We start from the raw sequence: 23,314 nt of genomic DNA on the forward strand, positions 1-23,314 counted from the left end.
CCACAAATTATGGTCTAATTTCTTGTGTTCTTAGCTTATTGTTGTGGAGAATTTGAAGTAATGCAACTGTTTCCCCCCTTTTGAATTACCTGCTACGAAGATTAATATAGTTTGATTCAAGTCTTGTAACTGTTTGTTTTAATGTCTCTAAGAAATGGTATCCCATTGACTTGTCTCTGTTACTCTTTCTCATACAACCCTTTGGCCAAGTTCCATCATTTGAAGATGATGAAATCACCCTATTTGGTAATATCTACACATTTGCTTTAACCTTTTAAAGATGATATTGTTTCCTTACTTTCCAAGATCCCTGATTACAATCAAATTAGTAATTTATCTATCGTGTCTTATTTCCCTGATTGCAATCAGATTAGTAATTTAATTGTCAGGCTAAAGTTGAGAAAACAAGTTTTTTTCTTTTCTGTCATGTCCCAACCCATCCATGAAGATTCAAAAGTGAACTTATTTTCTGGAAATACGTATATACTTGACTTGAACTACTGAAAACGAAAGGATTCTTTGTGTTGATAACATAATTACGAGTTATATGTCGATATATAACAAAGAAGTATCCAAGCAAAGTAACCATGGGATTCTTTGGGACAAACCCATTGGTAAAATCTTCAATTGACCAATTTTAACTTTATATTTTGTCTTGTTTATTACTTGTTTTATATGAACTATAATAGTAATATGTGGTAACAGGGCCTCCAAAAAAGATTAAGACGGCCCTGAATTTTCTAATTTATCCATTGATTTGTGGTTGAGATTGGATCTCACAGTTATCACAAACTAATCAGTTCTCATTTGATTAGGCCCATATATATATATATATATATATATATATATATATATATAAACACAAACTCCCATTTTAACCTCTCTTTTCCCTAATTTCTAACAAAGAAAACAAAGTATTTTGCAATCCATATTTGCAACTTCTATTTACCATTGATCTCTGTCCCCGTCTCCGTCTCCATCTCCATCAACATGTTTTCTCTCTCTCAACCATAAACACAAATCCTTTGTATAGAGAGAAAGAGAAATGGGATCGTATGTAGACGATAACTACGATTACTTGTTTAAGGTAGTTTTAATTGGCGATTCAGGTGTCGGTAAATCCAACCTTTTGTCACGATTCTCCAAGAACGAATTCAGCCTCGATTCCAAATCCACCATTGGGGTCGAATTCGCCACTCGTAGCATTAGTGTTGATGACAAGATCATCAAGGGCCAAATCTGGGACACTGCTGGACAAGAAAGGTATTACTTTTCTTTATACAGATTCGATTAATCGAAACCCATGATCGAGATCCTGCATTCTTGTTCTTTACCGTAATTTCGTTCTTATTTTTCCTGTGTTTTTTGGTGTCGAGTTCGTTATTCCTTTCGTTTTTATTGGTATGTTGTATATCTTGTTTTTGTTTACAAGTCATATATATCAAATAAATCGTTCAATTTCTTGATATTAACAAAAAAACCGCGTCTCTCTTAAATGGGATTTTAATTAAATCTAGAGTAAATTATGATTTCTATCCCTGTGGTTTGTTATAATCTTGATTTTTGTTCTATGATTTTGAAATTATGATTTTTGTCCCTATAGTTTGCAATTTATTGTTATTCTCATTCATGAATTAATTACTACCTATAGGTACAAGGGACCATAGTAAATAAGTGTACACCATAGGGACCAAAACAACAATTTCTAAACCACGGGTACCAAAATCGTAATTTTAACAAACCACAAGGACGGAAAATGTAATTTAATCATAAGTCTATGCCCTTTTGATAAATATGAGTCATCTTTTTAATACGACAGAATTCACAAATTTAATTAAAATCTCATTTAAAGTTATATACGTGAGTATTTAGTTGGTTAGTGGTTTATGTTTATTATTATAACAATTATATTCTCTCGTAATTTCACACGATATAGAGCTAGTTAAAGTCTACGATTCTAAGGACTCGATTTTCTAGGGCAACTTGTACCCGTCCCCTCTCGACAATCTGGGAGGTGGATGTTGGAATCCCAGATCGGTTAGACTTTGGCCATTGCTTTTTAATATATGGTGAAACATATATAATGGGGTTTCAAGTATTCTCACAGTACCTTTTTATATTTTTATTTGTCGGTTAATCTATGATAAAAAAAATATATTGATGGTTAAAAGTTCGATCACTCATTTCAAATCTCGTTCACAATCCTAAAGCATCTGCATAGTGTTGATTTTCTAGCGTTTCAGGTACCGAGCCATCACGAGCGCTTACTACAGAGGAACAGTGGGTGCTCTAATCGTATATGACATCACCCGAAAAGTGACATTTGAAAACGTGGAAAGATGGCTAAAGGAGCTTCGGGAGCACACAGACCAAAACATTGTGATCATGCTCGTGGGAAACAAGGCCGATCTTCATCACCTACGAGCCGTTCAAATAGAAGAAGCTAAGGCTTTTTCTGAGAAAGAAAACGTTTTCTTCATGGAAACATCCGCTCTAGAAGCACTAAACGTCGAAAACGCTTTCACCCAAGTCCTCACTCAGATTTATCGTGCTATGAGTCGGAAAGCCCTTGGCATCTCTAACGACCCATCGCCTGTACCGAAGGGACAAACGATCAATATCGGAGGTAAAGATGATGTATCTGCTGTCAAGAAAGCTGGATGTTGCTCTAAATGAATGTATCAAAGAATATTTGTTTGGAGATATCATCTCATTCTAATGGTTTGGATGGGTCCTTCCCTTCTTTTTTCAGGGTTCTCTTCCATTCTCACCCATGTATATGTTAATGCCAAAAATTACATTGAAAATAATTTAAGATTTGTTTTTTTTTTTTTTTGAAGTATATAATATTTATATACGGCAAATGCAACAAATAAACTCTCACACCCTCCTCACCTATGGTGAGGTTTGAACCCCTGACCTCCTAGAAGGCCAAGGGCTACGATACCGCTAGGCCAAAGATAAACACGACAAGTAATAAAAACAAAAAGAACAAGAGAATTGGTGATGCAAAAAACCCTTTGTCGAGGGAAAAACTGCAGATCATAGGAAATATCGTTGATGCACTATGGATAATAATAATGATATATAGGAAATATCTCTAGGATTCGATCGGTCGAAAAGGGAGAAGACGACGTTACCTTTCTAGGTACCTCAAGCGTACAGGTTGAGAAAGGGGAGATAAGAGGAGCAGATGACAAGTAAGTTTCTCATTCGTCGTCGTTAGTTTTTCTCTTTTTCATAAATAACCACGACCATGGGTCGAGGGTCTCGAAGTCGTGGATATTTATATCCATTGGTCAAGGACCTAGAGACCGTAGATAACCACGACCGTAGGTCAGGTCAGGGACCTTTGTGGTCGTTGATATCATGGTCACAAATGCTTTAACGTCATTTACTTATGGTTTCTTTGTGTTGGGTTATAATGCGAATTTGCAACCGTTAAACGCAGCGGAAAAACCAGTAATTTTTTTGTTACAAATAAATTAGAAAACTTGTCAAAGATAAAACTCATAGCCGGATTCAATGAGACATTTAACTAAAATCACACACAATAGAGTGTTTAGAATTATACCTTTTACAACTCTGGTGTAGATTTGATGTCGTACTTAGAATCCAAAATGGGATTCCTCTATCAGTGATCTACACACGAATACGCGTTGATCTCACATCAGGTGCTAGTGCAAGAACTCTAGCTCAATATGTGTATTACAGAAAAGAAAATGTTTCTTTTCTATATAATTTTCGAAAGGCTAAATTCTAGTTTTCAACCAGTTATAATTGATTTAGCCTAGCACCTTATTTATATGGTCTGAATTATAGATAGACTATAATTCAAATAATATTTAGTAACTATCTGTACATATATAGTTATCTTAAACTTTAATATAAGTATACATATTTACAGATAATTCCCTGTAATTTTCATAATTACGTTTGTACACATATTTTCAAAATTATCTTCCAAGAATAATTATAACCATAATCAACTTGATTCAATCTGGGTTTCTACAAATGGAAGAAAATGTATTCTTTGTATGTGATCCTATAGATTTGCATATTCCTCAACAGCATCCATCTGTGACACGTGTCTTGGGCATATAATAACTTACGTTCTCCCACCTACACACAATACACAGTAACGCAGACAGTGGTAAGCGTCTAGCAACACATCACTCCCCCAAGGTTGTAAATGTGTTTTTCCTTCGAGCAATCTGGTTGATATAATCAATAATATAGTAATATCATTTATTATCAATTTGCTTCACGATATTTTGTTTTGAATTTAAAACAGATCTATCTCACCCTTTTAGTTCAAATATTATGTTTCTCGATCCCAACATATTTGATTCAGACAGGTACTATTAGTTTAACTAATACACTTGTCTATGGTCATTATGTCATCGAACTTAAGAAGATCTCTAATGGTTGGCGTCAAACTGTTAATGCCAGAAATTACACTAGAAATAATTTAAGGTTTGTTTGTGAAGCTTTACAGCTAAAGATTGGATTCTTCGAGAAAAACACGATGAGTAGTAAAAACGAAAAGAACAAGAGAATTGATGATGCGGAAAACCCTTTGTCAAGGGAAAAATCTTAGACGATAGGAAATATCATCGATGCGCTACGGACATCAATAAGGGAAGTTGTCATCGATGTCAACGGTTACAATTATCGATCGTAAATAAACATGTCGTGTCGTGTTTAAACTTGGGATAACAATAATGAGTTTCTAGATTGCTTCAGTAATTTGGTCTTCGTGATTTCAGTAGTGCTCTGATGATTCGGTGTGTCGAAGGTGATTGATCCTTTTATCAGAGGTAATGGATTCGGGTTAGCATAGCAGATGTCGTGAGTTTAGTATGTCGTAAGTCGGTTCGACCATAAGTCAAGGACCTAGTGGTCGTGGATAATCTAATCGTAGATTATCCGATCACAGATATCTTGGTTATAGAAGTTACCCTCAAAGGTCGAGCTAGGAAATTTACACTTGAAACTTCAAAACAAAATGTTATGAACGTAAAAAAAAATCGAACCTTCACAGCAAAAACACTATGAAGGTTACTTCACAGTGTTTTGCTGTGATATTTCAAGTGTAAAAATGTTGTCTCACGTGTCTAACAAAAACAGTTTTGTCTCACATGATCCCAAAGTCTATATAAGAGTTGTAGTTAATTAGTGGTTTTGGCAAGAACATTGGTGGAGGGTTGGGTGGTTGAATAGTCACTATAACAAAATCAATTTTATAGGAATTCAAATGTCTTATAAAACTTAAGTTTACAGGATCAAACAATTGTACATTATATATAAAAGTGTTACAATGAGTTGATAGCATGTTTTTTGACATCCTCAAAGTTTTTGACACTTGATATACGGAGTCATATTAGTTTTTTATATGACATTATATGAAAAAATGTCGTACAAAAAACAAGTGTCATGTAAAAAGATGTGTTCGTAGGACACCTATCCTATAAATAACTAATGACATTCTTTTTTTTCAAAAGTATCGTAAAGAACTCGTTACGGTAACATTTTATTGTAACGTCTTGCAGATGACGACCGACTGCAACTTTTCACGTATACCTTTTGAGATAGCACTACAACAAAATCAGTTTTATAGGACATCATTATACGTCAACTGTCCTAATTTGTAGTCCACTTAACATTACGTATGTTTATAAGACCAGACGGTTGTGCTTCATATACATAAAGTGTTACAATAAGTCGACATGACGCTTTGTGGAATCAGCCAGGTTTTCTTTTGTTTTACCTCGGCAGGTTCAAGATCTAACCCAGCCAAGGGCGGGATGATCGGTCGAGATGGCTTAAGAGGCAAGAAGACTAGTCGTTTAATCGACGCTTTGGTTATGTAAACTATAAACATGTTTATGTACGTTTACCGATGGATGTAATGTGATAATTTTGGAAAGTTATGTTAGAACTCTCTACTTTGCATTACAGATTTTTGATCCGTTTTCAGTTGCGACATGCCCTAGGACTAATAGGACGAGGTGTTACAAAAAAAATCTAAAACGGCATTTTATTTCAAAAGTGTCGTAAAAACTCGAAACAATGCCCAAATACATCCTAATATCATATTATAACACCTTTATATAGGTCGCATAATTGTTTGATCCTATAAACTCAATTCCTGTTAAACAGTTTATTATAACACTTCAACATCTTATAAAATCAATTTTGTTGTAGTGTCATCCGACTATGTTAAGTAGTAGCCACCGAGATCCTCCATAAGATAGTTGAATCCCGCATTTGCTCCATAATCAACGACATCCGTTGTAGGTGCGGTTTGGCTCGAAGCAGGGTAAACCGTTGCCGAGGCTCTTCCCCTCCCTTTAACCGACCGTTTGTTGTTCTCCAATCGAAACTCGGCCGAAAGTCTTCCCATTTGTTTCTGAAGATCGACAAGCGAGGCGTCGCCAATCTTTCCCTTTGTACTCCTTTTCCGGTCCACGAGCTTCAATTCCAACCGATACAAGGCACAAGCATCATACTTACTGATTTCGTACTCGTAAAGATGCCATTCGAGAAACTTCATGGGCTGCGGATCCATATAATACGATCTCTTCAGCCATCCCGATTCATTGATCACTTGCTTTCTTGATTCATGCCAACCCCGCCCGTTGTAATCCGGGAGCGATCTTTGCTTTCGGTTTCCACTCTCGAACGCCCTTCGTGGCTTGTCGAAAAACAACCACTCCCTTATCGTTTCTCCCTCAAAAACCGAGAGATCAAATAGCTCTGAAGAATTTCAAATGGATGCGGCATAAATAAAGTGTCGAATGACAAGAAAAAGAACGAAAGAACCCATCACAACAAAATCGGCTTTATAACATTCTAAAGATGTCCTAAAAAATAGATGCGCCATTTATTTTTATAAGACACTTTTTTAAATAAATGTTTAAAATACTAATATGATGTTTTATTTCAAAATTGTCCTAAAAAATTTGTTAGAACTCTGAAAAACGTGTTATCAACTGCTTGTAACACATTAAATAAGACAGACAGTTACTTGGTCCTGTGAACTGATGTCCTATAAAGCAATCTATTATGACACTTAGACATAATATGACGTCCTATAAAACCGATTTTGTTGTAGTGCAAATAGACTAACCAGGAGCATTCCATGGCGATTTTGCAGTGGCGGCCCCTTCGCACTCGGGAACACCGACGTTTTTCCCCTGCGCCTTGGCACAAAGTGCGGAAAAAAGCAAATTATCCTTCAATTCGATGCCTTTAGGTCGTATAATCGGGTTCATCCCTGGCTGACCTTCGTTTTGAGCAATTGCAGCATGCAAATGGCTGCAATAAATGTTGCACCACCATTGAACCGCCCTCTCGAAACACCAGGCTTGAGCGGGTCTAGGGCAGTCCCAAAGGGCACATTTTGGTCCAAGAAAAGCCGAAGGTGGAGGGCAAATATTGGGCAGAAAGCCGGTGATCGGATGCGAACCATCTTCACCCCACATGCCGTAAAACCGACTGACACAATTCTCCTCAAATTCACGCGGCAAATCAAACGAAAAATGATCAAGTTGAGCATCGACACCCGTATTATGTACTGCAGTCGTGTTCATCCCGAAAGGGGAATCTAAATATTTGCATTGATCAAGCAACTTAAAGCCTTGTTCTTGAGCCACCTGAGCTGCAACAAAGTTCTGCAACATAAAATCCACATTCTTTAGTTTCAGCCAAATTCCTGTCACTCAGTCGGTTACAACAAAATCAGCTTTATAGAACGTTAAATATGTCTAAATGTCTTAGTAGATTGCTTTATAAGAACTAAGTTTATAGGACCGAGTGTCCTATATAAAGATCAGGGCTGAACCTATTAGAAGTTGAACGGGCTCTCATACGCCTGCTCACTCGATTATTGCAAGAGAAAAATAATCATCCGTCTGAAAAGTGCACCAGCTTGATTTTGAGAGTGCCCTTAAATACTTTGAAACCAGTATCAATTCATCTTAAAAATTGTCGTTTTTTACCTCATTTTCAAGGTAACATATATTTATTTAATGCTTCAAGGTCGTTTCATTTGAAATTATGTATCTTATTCCTCAAATCGACACAATTGACTTTTCCCTAGATCAAACCGTGTTGACTTTCTCCCGAGGTCAACCGCAATTTTGCCTACCTTTAATCTACCTTAAAGGTGCACCCGCTCAAGCTACTGATAAAGGTGTTACAAGGTAGAACATATAGACCTCCTAACAATTATTTAGAGCACATTTGAAATAAAACGCCATTTTAGCTTTTTTATACGACATAAGTGTCCTATAATCTTCTTAGGGGCCGTTTACAAAATGCTTATCTGGGTAAGCGCTTACCAAGTCACATCACCTTATCGAATCAACATTGCAACGACCAAGAATCTTACTCGGTAAGAGCTAAGGCAAAGACTGAGAGTCTTACCCGGTAAGTGATAGTGACAACTCTTACCACGGTTAGCACTTACCGGGTTAATTGTTGCATACAATACCGTGTTGGTGGACTAATATCTTACCCAGTAAGTAATTGATAGTTTTGAATTTTGCCGGTAAGCATTTACCCAGGTAAGTATTGGTAAACGTCCCCTTACAGTACCCTTGTTCTTATAAGACGACATTTTCAAATTATGTACTACATAAAAAAACAGTATTACGTCCCATAAACATATAGTACCACCTTTACCGACACATGTTTTTATAAGAAGTTTTTTTTCAAATTATGTTATACATAATAACTAATAAAACGCTTCATTTCAAAATTGTCCTAAAAATCTTGTCATGACACAAAAAAGCATCCTATCAACATATTGCACCGCCTTTACATAGCATGCACAATTGTGTGGTCCTATAAACTTTAGTCATTTAAAAGCTGTGTATTATAACATTTAGACATATTTGACATCCTATAAGATCAATTTTATCGGGTTATTAGGTGATGCAATTATCAAAAGATAGATATAGAAATTCACCTTGTGAAAAGCAGTATCTTCAGGGGCATTTTGGGCATCTGGGTCAGGTTTTGGGGCAGCTAAACCACTGGTTGCATCATCTTCTTCCTCATCATACAGCTGCAACAGCCTACTTATATCTGGGGAAAAAGACACTAAGCTTGCACCCTGCATCAAGAAAACCAGTTAAACCATGACGTCTAAAAGTTACACCAGTTAACCACAAGTGTGGTGCCTGATTGGTTTGAGCTTAGCTCCAAAGGTCAAAAGTACCAGGAGGTCTCAGGTTCAAATTCAAGGAGGAATAAAAATCCCCTTGTGACCACGGAGGTTCAAATGCGGTGACTCCAAACTATCTGTAAAGCAGGTGGTCGTCCTGGAATTAATCGGCTCGCATAACGGGTCGGATATCCAGGTTAATAAATAAAAAAGTTCGAATTTATTTCAAGTAAATATGTTTAACTTTTTATCATTTAGCTTTGGGCTGAAGGTGTACCGATGGCATTAACTCAGGTCCTACAAAGCTATTTTTGAAAATATTAACAATAAAACTATAATTAGAAGTACTGAACTCACAAACTCAGTACAATTATAAGTATTATTACCACTATGACAAGACAATTTTTTATTAAATTTTCTCCCACTTTGTTTTTAATATTTTTTTCATGATTTATTTTTATTTTCAAAGCCAATTCATCTTAAAATCGTCTTTTTTATCTCATTAACATATATTTATTGTGAAGATCAAAATCAATTCCATTTGACACAATGTATTTTTTTTATTAACCTGGATATCTAACCCGCTATGCGAGCCGACTAATCCAAGGACGACCTGCTTTGCAGATAGCCCGGAGTCACCGCATTTGAACCTCTGTGGCCACAAGGGGATTTTTTATTCTTCTTGGATTTGAACCTGAGACCTCCTTGTACTTTTGACCTTTGGAGACAAACTCAAACCAATCAGGCACCACCCTTGTGGTTGACAAAATGTATTTTATTACTCAAATCGACATAATTGACTATTCTCTGGTCAGACAGCGCCAACTGTCCCCCTGGTCAAACCGTGATTTTGCGGACCTACTTTAAATGTGTGCCCGCTTAGAGAAATTCTTGGGTCCCCGGTTCAAAATGCAGTATTTAGATAGATGCCCTTGTGACTAGGGGTGCTCACGGCCCGGGTTGATCGGTTTGGAGCCGTTTTAACAACCCAACCCAATGTTGGCGGTTTGAAAATTTTCAACCCAACCCAACCCAAACAAAAGTTCAACCCAACCCAAACAAAAGTTCAACCCAACCCAACCCAACCCGTTCGGGTTGATCGGGTTGGTCGGGTTGGTCGGGTTGATCGGGTTGTGTTTAAACAATGTAAAATCACATAAAAATAAAGGAAACTTTCCTTTGAAATACGACCGACCATTCAAGATAACATGCAAGTTCATCAAATATTTAGATATTACAATAAAAATGTTTAAATCAAATGATAATACATCAATCAACAACAATAGTTTTAGACGTTTCCAACCCCGATGCTTTCGCTTTCTTGATGTTGAGGTTGGTCATGTCATGATTGTCATCTACAATTCAAAGCTAAAATTAAGGTCGGGTTCATCAGGTTGTCGGGTTGGCCGGGTTTTTTTGGGCCTGACCCGATTCCAACCCAATAAGGTCGGGTTGGCTAATCTTTTTATCGATCATGCATCGGGTTACCTCGGGTTGGTTTTTTTTTTTAATTCGGGTTGGGTTGGTAGGGTTCATCGGGTTTTTGAGCACCCCTACATGTGACAGTTTATTTAAGATCCAATGACTGATTTTGAGACAATCTTGTGTTAGGAATATGCATTCTTTTTTTAGACAAAGACATCCTTAAATTTATTAAAAGGTCATGGATTTAAAAGAAACATTTCGGGAGGCCATTTAACCAAATAGCCCATTTCAAAACTGCTCCAATAAATACTTGCGGCCTGTTTGGTTTGACGGAATGTTTTTGGAGGATTTGGATTTTGTGTAAGGATTTGGAATTGAGATGATTTGGAATCTTTGGTGTGCTTGTTTTGTAGGATTTGGAATGGAATTGAATTCCATTATTTATAAAAGTAAATTATAAAATTAATTAAATTATTTTTTATTAGTTGTATTTTGAATATATTTTAAAACATTAATACAAACGAATCATGCAAAATACCGACTACCCCATGGTATTTCTAAATCTCATGTTTTTGAGATTTCAAATCCATGCAATCCCTCAAACCAAACACTGGATTAGAATGGAATTAAATTCCAAATCCAATTCAATCCTACAAACAAAGGAAAACTTAGAAATACACAAAGCAGGCGTCTGTTTTGACAAAACATTTTTGAGGGATCTGGATTTCGTGGAAGGATTTGGAATTGGAATTGGAATTGGAATTGGAATTGGAAGCATTTGGAATCTTCGGTGTGTTTGGTTTGTAGGATTTGTAATGGTATTAAATTTTCAATCTTTATAGATAAATATAAAAAAACAAAAAATTTAAATAATTTTAAAATTAATAATTATCTTTTATTAATCTATACTATATTATAAAGCATTTGACAAAAACTCTTAAAAACCATTTTTTATGCTTGAAGTACTGTGTATAAATGCATATTACTTAATTTAAGATTACAAATAAATTGTGCGCAAGTACAACTTATTAAAGCTTCATTTTTTAATTCGTATAACTAACTACAGATAAATATAATTAAATACAAGATAAACATCTCATTTTAAATATAAAAAATTTAAAATATAATTAGGATAATCATTGAGTTCTAACAGAATCATTATCTTGATAAAATATTTATTGTTAAACCAAAAATAAATTACTTCACTATTTAACCTAAATTAAATTATAATAAAAAAAATTGAATCAGAAAAATTGTACAAAAAACGAAAACGTTTAAATAGTTAATTTGATATTAATATCGATATAATTTTTCAAATTTTACGATGTATTCAAATTTATTTTTATTCAAAAGTAAAAATATTATCTTTCTTAAAACCACATAAACCGTATTATATTAACAGAAACAAAAAATAAAATGAAATATTAAAATGAAGATGTATCTCGTTGCATTGCACGAGTACTCTTCTAGTTAATTATTACGAAAACAAATGTTTTAAAATATTTTAAAATATTATTACAAACAAATCCTAAGAAATCCGACTTAATACCAGCGATCCCAGTGATTACTAAATCTGGTATTTATCGAATTTCAATTCCAAATATTCCTTTAAACCATAAGCCTCTTGAAATACAATTCCAAATCTCGCCAAATCCCCCAAATCAAAGAGTGAAACAGTCCTAAATGGTTAAATTCGGTTTTTGAAAAGGTAATTCAAGCTAAATAGCTGATCAAGATCAAAACCCTTATCCAAATTGCAAACTGCAAATTCAAATTCAAGTGTAATTTAACAATACCTGCTGCAAAGAAGATGCAGGGGAAGGCTCGTTAAGTTCCTTCTTCCATTCCTTAAGCATCTGATGAACTTGTTCTTCAAGTAAAGCCATATCGATCTTACGGCTCTCCTTTCTTGCAGATTGTAGATCCATGAACATCCCCTGAAGATCATCCACACGATTCATCGCCCGATCCTTGAATATCCTGTGAGATTTTGTACCTTTCCCCATTCTAACGATCAGAAATAATATGACCTAATTCAACAATCGCCTGCAAAAATCAACACGAAAACCATCCGATTATACGAAAAGAACCCAAAATTTTACAGTAAATTCGAACTAGGCCGTGGCTACAGTGATCAATGTATCAATCGTCTGATTCAAAATTCGGTAAAACCATACTGAATTCGATGAACGAAAAGGCAAAAAAATCAATCTGAATCCGAGGGAAAAATCGCGAATCTTATATGGAAATAGCAAAACGATTGGGGGAAAACCACAATTCTGATGAAGATTGAAGAGAATGATTGAAAATTACCTGTGTTTTGGTATGGAAATGGGGAGGAAATGAACAAGGGTTTGGATCGAATTTGGTATATAGAAGAAATTGAGCATATTAAGTGAATCTCGGCGGCAAAAGTTTCTTAGGGAATATATACGACGAGAAAACTGTTCTTTTAATATTCTTTTCAAATGTGATCTTGATCGCAACTGAGTCATTGGCTAGGACTCTTATTTTATTTTTTTTAATAAAAACTACAAATTAAATTTTAGGGGCCGTTTACCATACACTTATCTAAGTAGGTGCTTATCGACAAAATTCAGCATTATTACTTACTTACTGGGTAAGATTTTAATACACCAAAATGATATCAAATGCAACAATTTACCCGGTAAGCGCTAACCGTGCTAAGAGTCGTCGCTCTTACTTACCGGATAAAACTCTTGATACTTGTCTTTGCTCTTACAGGGTAAAATTATTGGTACTTATCAGTTATTATATTCATCCAAACGTCACTTAATAAGTGTTTACTCGGGTAAGCGTTTGGTAAACAACCCCTTAGAGTAAATTACAATTTTTGTGGTTGTGATTTGTTGGTAATTTCGATTTTCGCTTTTGTGGTTTAGAAATCGTAATTTTCGTTTATATGGTTTGCAACTTATTGTTATTTTCATCTCTAGACTAATTTATGTCTTTAGATCATAAGGATAAAAATAGTAAAGAATTATAAACTATAGTGACGAAATCATAATTTCTAGACTACAGGGACAAAAATCGTAATTTTTAGCAAAACATAGGGACTAAAAACGTAACTTAGTCTAAATTTTATTATCTCCTATTCTATAAAGGATTGGTTACGGTGAGAAAAAGAGTTAAGCTGAGAAGTATAAGAAGAAATCTTCACTTTTAGATCCACATTAGAATGAGATGCACCAAGATGCACCGGATTAATTCACATATCAAGCACGATTCATAGGTGAGATTGAAAGTAAAGGTGATCGATGGTCCAGATCCTTTTTTACGCTTCTTGTCTTAACTCTCATTCTCACACAATACTTCACCTTCTCCAAAAATGATTATTTGGGATTTCTGGACAAATTTTATGCTCTAACAGATTCTCTAAAACTTTCTCCAAATTTGAAGAAAATTCCCAAAAATGGTTTTCATAAAAGAAATAATTTTTTATTGAATTCCCACCCATAAATAACTTTGAAATTAAATAATTAGAAGAGATAAATGGTATTTTTTTTAAATAAATATAATATAATCAATGTTGTAATCTTTAAGATAAATATGCAGTTGGAGTTGAATGTAATTTTTTTGGAGATTTTGAAATCTGATTTTGTGAGATCCCACATCGATTGGCGAGGGAAATAAAAGATGTCTTATAAGGACTGAATACCTCATCTATCAGACTCTTTAAAACTATGAGTTTAGGTGCGGACAAAGCGAACAATCTCTGATATGGTTGGTCTATGATGTTACAAATAGGTGTGCCAACGAGGACGTTGGGCTCCCCAAGAGGGGTGGATTATGATATCCCACATCGGTTGGGGAGGAGAACAAAAACTGATTTATAAGAGACTGAATATCTTCTCTATTATATACGTTAAAAAACCGTGAATACAAGTGTGAACAAAACGGACAATATCTGGTGTGGTTGGCCCGCGATATTACATATTCTCCCTTTTGGGAAATCTTTTGGACATACTAAATGAATTGCGAAAGGTTTTACATTTTTAGTTTGACATGAGCAGTTTATTATTTTACATGTCATTTCTATTCAACTATTTTGTAAATCATAAGGACAAAAATAGTAAAGAATTATAAACTATAGTGACCAAATTGCAATTTCTAGACCATGTGGATAAAAATCATAATTTTTAACAAACTATAGGGACTAAAATCATAATTTTTAACAAACTATAGGGACTAAAAACATAATTTACTCTAAATTTTATTATCTCCTACTCTACCAAATGGTTGGCATGGAGTAAGAAAGAGAGTTAAGGTGAAAAGCATGATAATAGATCTCCACTTTTAGATGCATCAAGATCCACCGGATCAATCCACGTATTAAGCGCGCTTCATGGATGAGTTGAAATTAAAGATGATCAATGGTCTAGATTTCTTTTTATGCTTCTCGCATTTAACTCTCATTCTCACTCGATCATTCACCTTCTCCAAAATTGATTATTTGAGATTTTTGGTAAATTTTTTGCTCTAAAATTTTCTCCAAATTTGGAGAACTCCTAAAAATGGTTTTCATAAGAGAAATAATTTTTTATTGGATTCTCAGTCATTAATAACTTTGAAATTAAATATTTAGGAGAGAGAAATGGTATTTTCTAAATGTGTATAATATAATTAATGTTGCAATCTCTAAATAAATAAGCAATTGGAGTTGAATGTAATTTTTTGGAGATTTTGAAATCTGATTCTGTGAGATCCCACATTGATTGGGGAGGGAAACAAAAGTTGTACTATAAGGGACTGAATACTTTTTATAACAGACGCTTTAAAACTGTGAGTTCAGGTATGGATAAAGCGAACAATATCTGGTACAATTGGCTCGTGATGTTACAAATAGGTGTGCCAACAAGGATGGACTCCCAAGAGGGGTGGATTGTGAGATCCCACATCGGCAAAAAATCTTTATTATCGAATGAAAATCTTTATTATCGTATTCTTATTAAAATAAATACGATGGTTGATTAGGCATTTAATTATATAAAATTGACTACTTTTTAAATAGCATAAATATTGTTCGGGAACTGTTTTTTTTAAGGAGAAGAAAAGGGATCGAATAAGCCCACGAATTTCGTATTGCGAAAATTCTTGAGTTTTATCTCTATTTTCAAAAGCTATGAAAATCGAGATATCAACCCAGATTCTCATTTTACATATTTAAATGATAGATCGATGGTTATTGGAATTTTAACGGTTATAACAGTTGATGGATAAGTTCAAAGAGCATTTACAACTTTTGGTTTCTTCTTAACGACTCAGTTAAGTCTTCAATATTTAACAGATATCGTTGATGTAAAAAAAACCTATTTGTTGAAGTTGAGGAGAAGATCTGGTTTTTATTTGGATCAAAAGGAGCAAATAAATCGATCTTTGTCTAGATCGCTCTTTGTTGAAGCTGATCGAGCACCTGCCAGTCGTTCTTTTGTTTGGATCGAGGAGGAGCAAACATTTGAAAGGAATGGTGGATGAAGACGAAGGAAGGGGATGAGAAGTAGGGGTGCTCATGGGTTGGGTTGATCGGATTGAGGGCATTTGAACAACTCAATCTAATGCTTGCGGTTTGGAAAAATCTTAACCCAATCCAACCCAAACCAAAGTGCAACCCAAGAAATAAAAGGATATCGACCTAATATTTTGGTATATTAAAATATTCTTCTAACCTTGAATATGTTATTTCTCTACTCATAATTTCTTTTTCATTATCAACTATTTGATATAATTTATTCATATTTCTTACGTATATCACATTCAGTTAATTTTTTCAATTTACATATATATGTTCACAGTTACTGAATGAGTTATATAGAGATATGAATATATTGAAAATATGTGTATATGAAAAGCATACATGATAGTGTAATTGTCTAATGTATATATTAATAGAAATTCAACAATCATATTAACTCCAAGAAATAAAAGGATATCGGGTTCATCGGTTTAGATTGGGTTCAAATAATAGGAACCCAATATCAACCCAATACCTACGGTTTGACAATTTTACAACTCGATTAGACATCGGGTTGCTTCGGGTTGGGTTATTTCGCGTTGGGTTGGGTTGGGTTGGATTGATCGGGTTGGTCGAATTTTTGAGCACCCCTAATGAGGAGGAAGGGAGGAGTAAAAGGGAAATAAACGAGTAAATAAATGGCTGAATTTGGAGGCCTCTATTTTTTTGGCTGACCAAATAAACGTAATTTAACAAATTTGTATGGCTTAATTACGGAATAAGTCATACAGAAAAAGAAATTCAAAATGAAAAAGAACTAACAAAATCAGGGGCAAACATTTTCGTCTCACATTAGGAGTCAACATTATAATTTATTTTATCTCATAATGGTATCGTATTCAACAATTTATCCAGTAAACGCTTACCCGGATAAGAGTCGTCACCCTCACTTATCGAGTAAGACTCTTCATCTTTATAATTACTCTACATTTGAACCTCCGTCGCCACAAGGGGATTTTTATTCCTCCTTGGATTTGAACCTAAGACCACCAGACATTTTTGACCTTTGGACTCAAGCTCAAACCAATCAGACACCATCTTTGTCGTTTATTATGTGTTCCTTTATGCCGTGTTTGTCGATCTTCAATCTCGTCCACAAAATTCAATATAACTGGAATTTGAATCCTGAATGGCCCGGGGAATATATGTGATCAATTTCCGTACATAAATTGGATTACTGAACTTTACTTTTTTGCACATATACAATTCATATACGATCAAAATGAATATATTCTTACTTTTTCAAGACTATAACTACCGAAAACGTGCCACAAAATTTGATTCTTCCTCACAACGTTATATATTGAGCCTATGAATAATGTAGATAAAAGATTTCCCACCGCACAAAAGTGTGCCAGATCAAACGAATCCAATATATCTGACTGTAGACATGGGGTCTGGAGGTGGCATGTAGGCAGATCTATCCTAAACCTACATGAAATTATTTTTCTAAATACTTCGATATAACCAATCAAGATAGAAAGGGTAATGAGCTAAGTTTCTTCCTTCCGAAAAAATTGGTACAAAAACACATAGCAAGCGTTGATCAAGCCGAAGGTAATAGATTTGAGTCGTGGAAACAACCTCTCTGTAAAATGTAACGAGTTTGCTCCAGTACCCACGAAGAATCAAGTATAACTGCGTTATTAATAGCGAAAGCATGGTCGGAATAGATCAAGAGGATGAGTTTGCTCGCTTGACCTCTTTGGTTTGACTGTCCACTAACGCTTGTGCTTTGGTGGTTTTCTCAAGTTCAACAAGCTTTAGCTCGAGAAGCTCCATTTGTTTTGCTAAATTTTCATCGCGTTGCCGCATAATCTATGCACCGAAAAGATAAAAGTGAGCTTTTTGCAATGAAAATGACCAACTTATTGTATAAATACAGAAGAAACGGATGAACAAAATATGCGAAGCTTGTTTTTTATGATGGCTTATTCATTCAGTCATTAAGCGGTGTTTGTTTTAGCTTAATTATTAAACAGTCAACGGAAGTCCTTATCTACTCATTTTATTCATAGATACGTCTTATAAAAATAAAGATAAAAAACAAACAATCCCTAAGATCAGTGTATCTTTAGTTAAATAGACCTCTCGGCTAGTCTTCTTCGTCTTTGGGGCTGTTTGGCAATTGCTGAATGGTTTGGTGCAGAATGATTAAGAGGCTCTCATGATATAGTGCAAAATGAAATATAATTGTTTGGTAATTGTGTACAATGAAATTAAGGCTCTTAATGGTTAAGGGAGATCCAGGATACAAAATCATTCAGAGCGTTTTAGAACCATTAAGAGGCAGACTTTTACTTTGTGTTTTTTATCAACAAAATCCTTGAGACGCTTGGAAAATGGTTCAAACCTATGACGTCACGCTCTATGAGGCTAAAATGGTCACCCAAATAACAAAGTTTCAAATTCTTCCTATTTAATGTAACATTTGATGACGTAAACATCAAGTTTATCATCCATTTCGCCAGAATTCTTATGTAAACATTTCATAAACCTTTTGTGAACGGGTATTCATGTAATTAAATGTCAGAAAAAAGGTTAGCATTTTACCTCGATTTCTTTCTTGCGGGCTTCTTCTTTTTTGGCTTCGGATCTAGCACTTCTTTGCACTTCAAAAATAACGACAGCTCCGGCAACCTAACCGAAAATTCAAAATCTAAACTGTTATTAAATAATTAAACATGTTACGATACAACTGCAAATTTCCGTCAGTGAAACTCCTGAAAAAAAGTCAAATTTCCCGGATCCGCTGGTAATACGCCACTAAAGCAGTGCGAAAAATTCCGTTGGTGAAAGTCAACTTCCTAGTAGTGATCTCACGTCCCAATAAATGAAAAACGAAATTTAAGCATACAAAATACAAGATGAGACAACCCCCGAATTTACGTGGTTCCACACAGAGGCGGACCTACGTATGTCCGAGCGGGCTCTCATGCTCTCATGCATCCGCTCACTTATTTTCGCAAGTAGGATTTTTTTAGTATGAAAGGTTCACCTGCTAAACTTTGAGGGATTCCCCGGGATATTTGAAAATATAAGCAATATCAACCAAAAAACCGAAAAAAGTTCCTCGAAATCGACCAAGAAACTTCAAAAGTCCCTCAAAAGCGGTATTTCAGCTAAAAGGACATCCAGCGACTTTGCGGACCTTTGATCCACCTTAAAGATGCAGCCGCTCGACAAAGATCCTTTGTCCGCCACTGGTTCCACATCAATGTGATAGTGTATGCCCACATATCTATGCTATATTATAAAGCATTTGGTAAAAGAACACTTAAAAACAACTGATTTAGCATTATATATTGTTTATTAGTACATAATCTCTTAAAATTCAAATTTCCAACTTATTATTGAACTATTGCATATTGTACAACTTTTTAAAGCTTCATGTTTGAACTCCATAAAACATATTGATAAACACGTTCAAACATAGGATAAGCGTTGACCACTACTAATACTACGACAAAATAATCCATAACTTTCGGATCTTATTTTTCTAAAAGAATTGCATTAAGTTCTGTTATCTGTTTACAGTAAACTTTTACATCTCGCTGCATTGCACGGGTAGATAGTAGATAGTTCACTATGAAAAATGAAAAAGACAGTACAAAAGATGTTACCTCCCTTACAAATACTGAATCTTTATTGGATTAACAAGTTTCTTGAATATAAGGCAATGATTTAAAACACATATTTACATAATACTAAATACATCTAATTAAGAGCCAAACAGGTTTAGGGTTTGGGGTTTGGGGTTTAGGGTTTGATTACTGTTAAGCGATGTGTTAAGTCAAATGCTGCAATATTCATGGGATCAATGGCGAACATAGTTTTGTAAATGATAAAGAAAGAAAATTTGCAGGAATATGTGAGTACCGTGAAAACAAAGAGCTCGCCAATAAGGTCACCGGCTACCTGAACGGCTCGTTCCTCATCCAAAGGCCGAATTTTAACATCTGTATCACGTCCATATATCCGTCTTTGCACTGTTGTCGTGAACCGATGGTTTGCCTGTTCCATCATTCAATTCAATTCAACTAGTCCCACTTAGAATTTCGTTTAAATCAACCGTTATTCTTGATATTTTGTCAAAAAAAAACCACTATGATTTGAAAGAATCAGCGTTTTTTGGATGTTTTTGTCCGACTGTCGAGCTATAAATAATGGTTCAAAATGTGCCCAACCCTGTTCTCGTGAAACATAAACCTCAACTAGACCGAAAACTCAATAAGTTAAGCAACAATCCATCCAAAAATGCATCTTTTGCTTCCCATTAAAATAGGTGGAACAAAAATTAGGAAGACGGACAAGATTGATAAAATACTAAACTATCCAAGTCAAATTAGAAACCCTAAAACCTTCAACAATTCTTTTGTTGACTAAGGGGTTGTTTGGATGGTTTTCCATTAAGTCAGGGATGGATAAAGATATGGATTAATCTGTGTGTATAGATCAGAAATGTTTTTGTTTGGGAAAGTGTTTTCATAGACAGAAGGAGCATGTTTTCTTAACCTGGAGGAGCAGGCTTGGAAAAAAAAACTTGTCTTTGTGCATAAAGTTGCCCTTATAAACTTATTGAATAAGTTGATTTCTATATCATTAAGCCACTATCAACCACTTATGTATAGCTGACCGGATAAGCTGCAGGTCCCATTAAGCAGCTAACAAACAAGTCCTAGCTCACTCTCGGCCCTCTGCGTACCAAACCCACAAACATTTTCGCAAGCCGGGGTCTTCATGGATACGGCTTAAATTTCAACCCCAGGTAAAGTCTGCATACATTCTAGTCCTCTCGAGCACTACTTTCGGTATGAATTAGAACAATACATAAAGAAGACAATTGAGTTGCTTCCTCATCAATCATAAACCCCACAAGAACAAAGTAATCAAAATCAAACGATCAAATGGTAACATGTACAAGTCAACAATCAGTATGAATCAGAAGCAGAACTAGGTGTAGTGGTAACTGTACCTGAGCGACAGCCATGATGGCGGTTCGAAAATTGGGGTTGATGGCAGCTTCTTTTTTGAGCCTAACAGCAATGGGTTTGCTTAGGGTTCTCAATGCAAGCGTCCCAAGCTTCATAAACGGGAGCGACATCACTCCAATTTTGTCACGATCCAACAATTTTGGTCTGTCCAAACGCACACCAACTGTTCGATGATTTGCCTGATTGAAATGAAACGAGGTATTAACATTCCATGGCGATTCAACTGATGGGCTACTCAGATTTTCAAGAAAAGAAGACGGAATTGCGAATCGGAGAAGGGATCAAGAGGAGAATGTGAGTACCCAAATTTTTTTTGATGATTTATCTTTGTTAACATTTAACAGTAGCGTTTTCTTGACGATGATCCGAATCCGATCTGGGATTGGTTGATCAAATTCTTCACAAGATTGTATCATTGGGTACAATCAACGATGCATGGGAAATTAATAAAATGAAGAGAAATAATATCGTTTTGATGATGGAATAACGGGTGTTTGGGATTGCTTATAAAAACAATTTATTGACTTATTCTGTTGTGGCATCGGTAATAAGTATTTTTGAGTGTTTGGATAAACAACTTATACCGGTGTCAAACCGGTAATAAGCAGTTTTTGAATAAGTTAAACTCTTCTGACTTATAATAAGTTGATAAGTGTTTTTGTAGAAAAGCATAAGTTGTTTCAGATAAGCAATCTCAAACACCCCCTAAGTGGGGGTTTGGGATTGCTTATTAAAAAAACTTTTTGATTTATTTCGTTGGGGAACTGGTAAGAAACACTTTGAGTGTTTGGATAAACAGCTTATACCGGTGCCAAACCAGTAATAAGTAGTTTTTGAAGAAGTTAAATCATTTTAATTTATAATAAATTGATAAGGACTTTTGTAGAAAATTATAAGTTGTTTCAAATAATCAATCCCAAACACCCCATAAATGTAAACCAAGTAATTTGTACAGGCTGTACAAACCTAATTCAATTAATTATCATTTTTATTTTTTATTTTTTTTAAATATTAGAGTTGATTAGTCATTTTTAATGATATGCATTATCATCTTCATTATATTAATTTTAGAAAACAAATTTAATCAAAATGAGAAATACATGAAACAATTTTATTTGTACACGTAAACACAAATATATGAAACAATTTCATTAAACTAAAGAATAAAATCAGTGGTTTGTAAGGTTTGTACAAATAGTTTCATTTGCATTTGTTCATTCTCCTATCTTATTATATGTATAATATATTTTAAAATATATTATGACTTGAGTACTTAGAGGCAGTTTGACAGTTGCTGAATAGTTTGGTACAAAATGATTAAGTGATCAGAATGATTAAGAGGCTCTCATGATATAGTGCAAAATAAAATATAATTGTTTGGTAATTGTTTACAATGAAATTAGGGCGCTGAATGGTTAAGGGAGGCTCACGATACAAAATCATTTAGATGGTTTTAGAATCATTAAGAGACAGACTTTTTTTTGCCAAACAAGATTCACCTCTCATGAAAAGTATGATTTTGCATGTGTGCAAATGTGACAGAGTTTATTTGCATAACTGTTTTTTGGGTATCTTGGATCTCATGTTTCGATACAATATTTTCTTTCGAAACCCATAAAATTTAATGAGTTTAAAAACTGACTATTAATATGTATCTCAGTGTATGTGAATAACGATAATGGTAAGAGAAAGAAGAGAGTCTAGTCAAGTGCTAAACGTTTTATGTTATGCTTCGTTTACTATGTTATGACTGCTTAACGTTGTTGAGAAAGATTATCATATCACCCGACGCGTCTAAATATATGTTTTAAGTATTCTGCTTACGTATGATATAGCACGATATGATAGAATAAAAAGAATTTTTTAAATGCAGCAACATTTTTTTTATTAACCTGGATATCCAACCCGCTATGCGAGCCGACTAATCTCAGAGCGACCACCTGCTTTGCATATAGCCCGAAGTCACCGCATTTGAACCTTCGTGGCCACAAGGGGATTTTTATTCCTCCTTGGATTTGAACCTGTGACCTCCTGGTACTTTTGAACTGGGACCAATGCAGCAACATAATTGAAAACACAATGAAAATATGTGTTATTTATTACAGACATTCTTTTTAGCAAAAAGAATTAAAGGATGGCACTTGATTGTTGATTGGCACGTGCTAATACGTGCATTAGCACGTGTCCATA

The 23,314-nt window shown here is 34.8% G+C and overlaps 3 protein-coding genes across 3 annotated transcripts; 1 reads left to right on the forward strand and 2 right to left on the reverse strand.

The window, feature by feature from the left end:
* Positions 1–1,045: 1,045 nt before the first annotated feature.
* Positions 1,046–2,676, forward strand: LOC112526588 (ras-related protein RABA1f-like). The gene is made up of 2 exons (XM_025136936.1): positions 1,046–1,263; positions 2,244–2,676. The coding sequence occupies exons 1-2, from the start codon at positions 1,046–1,048 to the stop codon at positions 2,674–2,676; spliced, it is 651 nt and encodes a 216-aa protein (XP_024992704.1).
* Positions 2,677–6,030: 3,354 nt separating this feature from the next.
* LOC112526918 (transcription factor VOZ1-like) lies at positions 6,031–12,998 on the reverse strand. The gene is made up of 5 exons (XM_025137360.1): positions 12,911–12,998; positions 12,394–12,643; positions 8,975–9,121; positions 7,133–7,676; positions 6,031–6,759 (listed from the first exon to the last, which is right to left on the reverse strand). The coding sequence occupies exons 2-5, from the start codon at positions 12,601–12,603 to the stop codon at positions 6,218–6,220; spliced, it is 1,443 nt and encodes a 480-aa protein (XP_024993128.1). The 5' UTR covers positions 12,604–12,643; positions 12,911–12,998; the 3' UTR covers positions 6,031–6,217.
* Positions 12,999–17,588: 4,590 nt separating this feature from the next.
* On the reverse strand, positions 17,589–21,531 carry LOC112526990 (OPA3-like protein). Its single transcript, XM_025137452.1, has 4 exons — positions 21,106–21,531; positions 20,010–20,144; positions 18,684–18,770; positions 17,589–17,948 (listed from the first exon to the last, which is right to left on the reverse strand). The coding sequence occupies exons 1-4, from the start codon at positions 21,232–21,234 to the stop codon at positions 17,805–17,807; spliced, it is 495 nt and encodes a 164-aa protein (XP_024993220.1). The 5' UTR covers positions 21,235–21,531; the 3' UTR covers positions 17,589–17,804.
* Positions 21,532–23,314: the final 1,783 nt, after the last annotated feature.

The sequence above is a fragment of the Cynara cardunculus genome (genome assembly GCF_001531365.2).
Source record: "Cynara cardunculus var. scolymus isolate 2C chromosome LG 14, CcrdV1, whole genome shotgun sequence".
Classification (NCBI taxonomy): Eukaryota; Viridiplantae; Streptophyta; class Magnoliopsida; order Asterales; family Asteraceae; genus Cynara; species Cynara cardunculus.

What these genes read in the sequence shown, in the direction of transcription:
- LOC112526588 (XM_025136936.1), top strand. Translation starts at nt 1,046, where the DNA reads ATGGGATCGTATGTAGACGATAACTACGATTACTTGTTTAAGGTAGTT. An exon ending in GACACTGCTGGACAAGAAAG is followed by an intron (nt 1,264 to 2,243) that starts GTATTACTTTTC and finishes CTAGCGTTTCAG; the next exon opens with GTACCGAGCCATCACGAGCG.
- LOC112526918 (XM_025137360.1), bottom strand. Translation starts at nt 12,603, where the DNA reads ATGGGGAAAGGTACAAAATCTCACAGGATATTCAAGGATCGGGCGATG. An exon ending in AAGATACTGCTTTTCACAAG is followed by an intron (nt 7,677 to 8,974) that starts GTGAATTTCTAT and finishes TTTATGTTGCAG; the next exon opens with AACTTTGTTGCAGCTCAGGT. An exon ending in ATCGCCATGGAATGCTCCTG is followed by an intron (nt 6,760 to 7,132) that starts GTTAGTCTATTT and finishes GAAATTCTTCAG; the next exon opens with AGCTATTTGATCTCTCGGTT.
- LOC112526990 (XM_025137452.1), bottom strand. Translation starts at nt 21,234, where the DNA reads ATGTCGCTCCCGTTTATGAAGCTTGGGACGCTTGCATTGAGAACCCTA. An exon ending in CCATCATGGCTGTCGCTCAG is followed by an intron (nt 20,145 to 21,105) that starts GTACAGTTACCA and finishes ATGATGGAACAG; the next exon opens with GCAAACCATCGGTTCACGAC. An exon ending in CCCGCAAGAAAGAAATCGAG is followed by an intron (nt 17,949 to 18,683) that starts GTAAAATGCTAA and finishes TTCGGTGCATAG; the next exon opens with ATTATGCGGCAACGCGATGA.